The 2,146-nt window shown below is 42.7% G+C and overlaps 1 protein-coding gene across 1 annotated transcript; it reads left to right on the top strand.

The window, feature by feature from the left end:
* The first annotated feature begins 657 nt into the window (after positions 1–657).
* Positions 658–1,601, top strand: LOC126714306 (uncharacterized). The gene is made up of 2 exons (XM_050414402.1): positions 658–753; positions 865–1,601. Exons 1-2 carry the CDS (start codon positions 663–665, stop codon positions 1,296–1,298), a joined length of 525 nt encoding a protein of 174 aa, XP_050270359.1. The 5' UTR covers positions 658–662; the 3' UTR covers positions 1,299–1,601.
* The last annotated feature ends 545 nt before the right edge of the window (positions 1,602–2,146 follow it).

The following is a 2,146-nucleotide window of genomic DNA, read 5'->3' as shown; positions in this document are numbered from 1 at the left end:
TCCCGAGCCCATCTCTGTTTATCACCCCATAAGTGAGGAGGTTCCTGCTTCTGCTGGCACACCTATGGAGGGCTTTTTGACGAGGCAAATGATGTGGTTGAGGCCATAGCTTCTGCTTCTGCTGTTGCTGCATAGGGAGCTCCTACCGAGGCTTTAGTTCCTCCATCTGAGCCTATTTTTGCTAAGGAGAGTACCCAGGCTGAAAGAGGTGTTACTGTGGAGTCTGCCCCTATGTTGAGATCCCCACTCCTCAAAATGGAGTTACTCTTGTAGGAGCATCCTAGACTGAGAGCACCTCTCCTGCTACTCCTTCTGTCATATCTGCTAGCGATCCCTTCATTGCCCTCTCCTAAGCCATGAAGAATGGTTCTTTCTTGGTGGTCACCCCATCTGCTATCTCTAGTTCTGTCACTTAAGGCTTGATGTTAACTTGTCTTTAGATGAGGGGTCAAAGGAGTTCCTTAAGGACTCTGAGGATGAACCCATCATGAAGACACAAGTTTTTGGTTCCAATAAGGACAATGATGGTGATGAGCAGGAGGCCGAGGCCATAAGTATGTGTCCTTTACTTCTATTGGATCTTCTTTTTCTTCTCTTCCTGTTATTTCTTAGCATATCCCTTTATTTACTTTGTATATTATTCCTGCCTTGTAGTCACGGACATGCTTGAGGGGCCCAAGACTGTAGCAGACCCCACAATGCTTACATCCCCTATTTCTGCAGTACCCACAGCCCTCACTCTTGTGGGTCTTGGTAATTTCCTCACCTTTGTACTTTCTTCAACTAAAATCTTCATCGTTGCATTAATCTCTTTCCTTCTTTTATTCGTTACGGGCTTATGTTGTACCTCTTGTTCTCTTTCAGGTCCGTCTCTTATTGAGGTGGCTCCAACCTTTCGATTTAAGGTTGGTAGCAGTTTTGCCACCATTCCTAACCCTGTGAGTAAGGCTGCTATCTTCTTTACTCGATTCAATCATGTTGAGACCAATGACCTCGACCCTTCGGACTTATGGGGTGTTGGATCTCTTTATGTTGATTTTCATGGCTTTCGAGTACCTGAGGAGTGTATCACCCATTTGGAGGCAGTCTATAGCAATTGTGGAGATTTCATGCAGGGATTCCTTCTCGGTCGTTCTACGAGGGAGCACTTCCTCAAGCTGTTAGGGAGTTTGATGAACAACATCGAGCATAACTTTATCGACACCATTTCTGCGGAGAGGATCTTGCAGTGGAGGGTTACAGTTCAAGAGTTGATCAGAATTGGATTCGTTGTAAAGTTTTTGCTGGACCACTTGTGAGAGATTACTCGGGCCTTCTTCATGAAGAAGGTCTAGCTTGCTGTGGATGCCATTGATGCTCACATTGAGAGCTTGAAGAAGGAGGTGGCAGACTTAGAGGCACGTCGTGAGCGTCTTCTTTTTGGTGCTACTGGCTCTAGCCACTTTGAGGATCAGACCCTTATTTCAGGCCTTTGATTAGACACTAATTCCTTAAGTTGCTTTATTTCCTTCCCTTGTGTTTACTTCTTTCCCCCCTTTCTCTACATAGTACACTTTATTTCTCTAGCACTTATTTTGATAAGTCTGATATGACTTATACATTTTGGGTTTGTAATCTATTATGCTACATTTGCTACAGCTACTATTATGTTTTATGATACAGTATTGCTAATACTTCATGATCTTCATTACTTTTTGCTATTGCTTTTAATCATGATTTACAGGTAAAACATACTACAATGCTTTCTTGTGACATTATCCCCTACAAGGGTGGTCACTTGGAGGAAAGAAAAAAAACAAGGAAGAAAAGGAATGATTACATAATATTTCCTATGCATAATAGTGTTTCAGTCACTTGCCATTAATGGGGTCCATTAAATCTTTTCCATCCATCTGGGCTAAACGATGGTACTTACTTACATGTGCTTCCTTTACCACGAAGGGTTATTTCCATTTTGGTGAGAATTTAGATGGTCCTGCTATACCTTGCTTGACATGGTCTGCTATCCTTAACACGAGTTGTCCTTCTTTAAACATTCTTTCTTTAATTGTCCTGCTATAAGTTTTGGTTATCCTTTACCTATATCTGTAGCTATGCTCTTGGGCTTCCTCCCTCTTTTCATCCAACCCTTCCAGGTCCTTGCACC

This window comes from Quercus robur, chromosome 1 (genome assembly GCF_932294415.1).
Source record: "Quercus robur chromosome 1, dhQueRobu3.1, whole genome shotgun sequence".
Taxonomy (NCBI): domain Eukaryota; kingdom Viridiplantae; phylum Streptophyta; class Magnoliopsida; order Fagales; family Fagaceae; genus Quercus; species Quercus robur.
This window is presented reverse-complemented; position numbering and strand designations above follow the sequence as displayed.

Bases quoted from the DNA above. Each gene is read 5' to 3' on its own strand.
- LOC126714306 (XM_050414402.1), top strand. From the start codon at position 663: ATGCTTGAGGGGCCCAAGACTGTAGCAGACCCCACAATGCTTACATCC. The intron at 754-864 runs GTAATTTCCTCA...GTTCTCTTTCAG, and splicing joins CCTCACTCTTGTGGGTCTTG to GTCCGTCTCTTATTGAGGTG.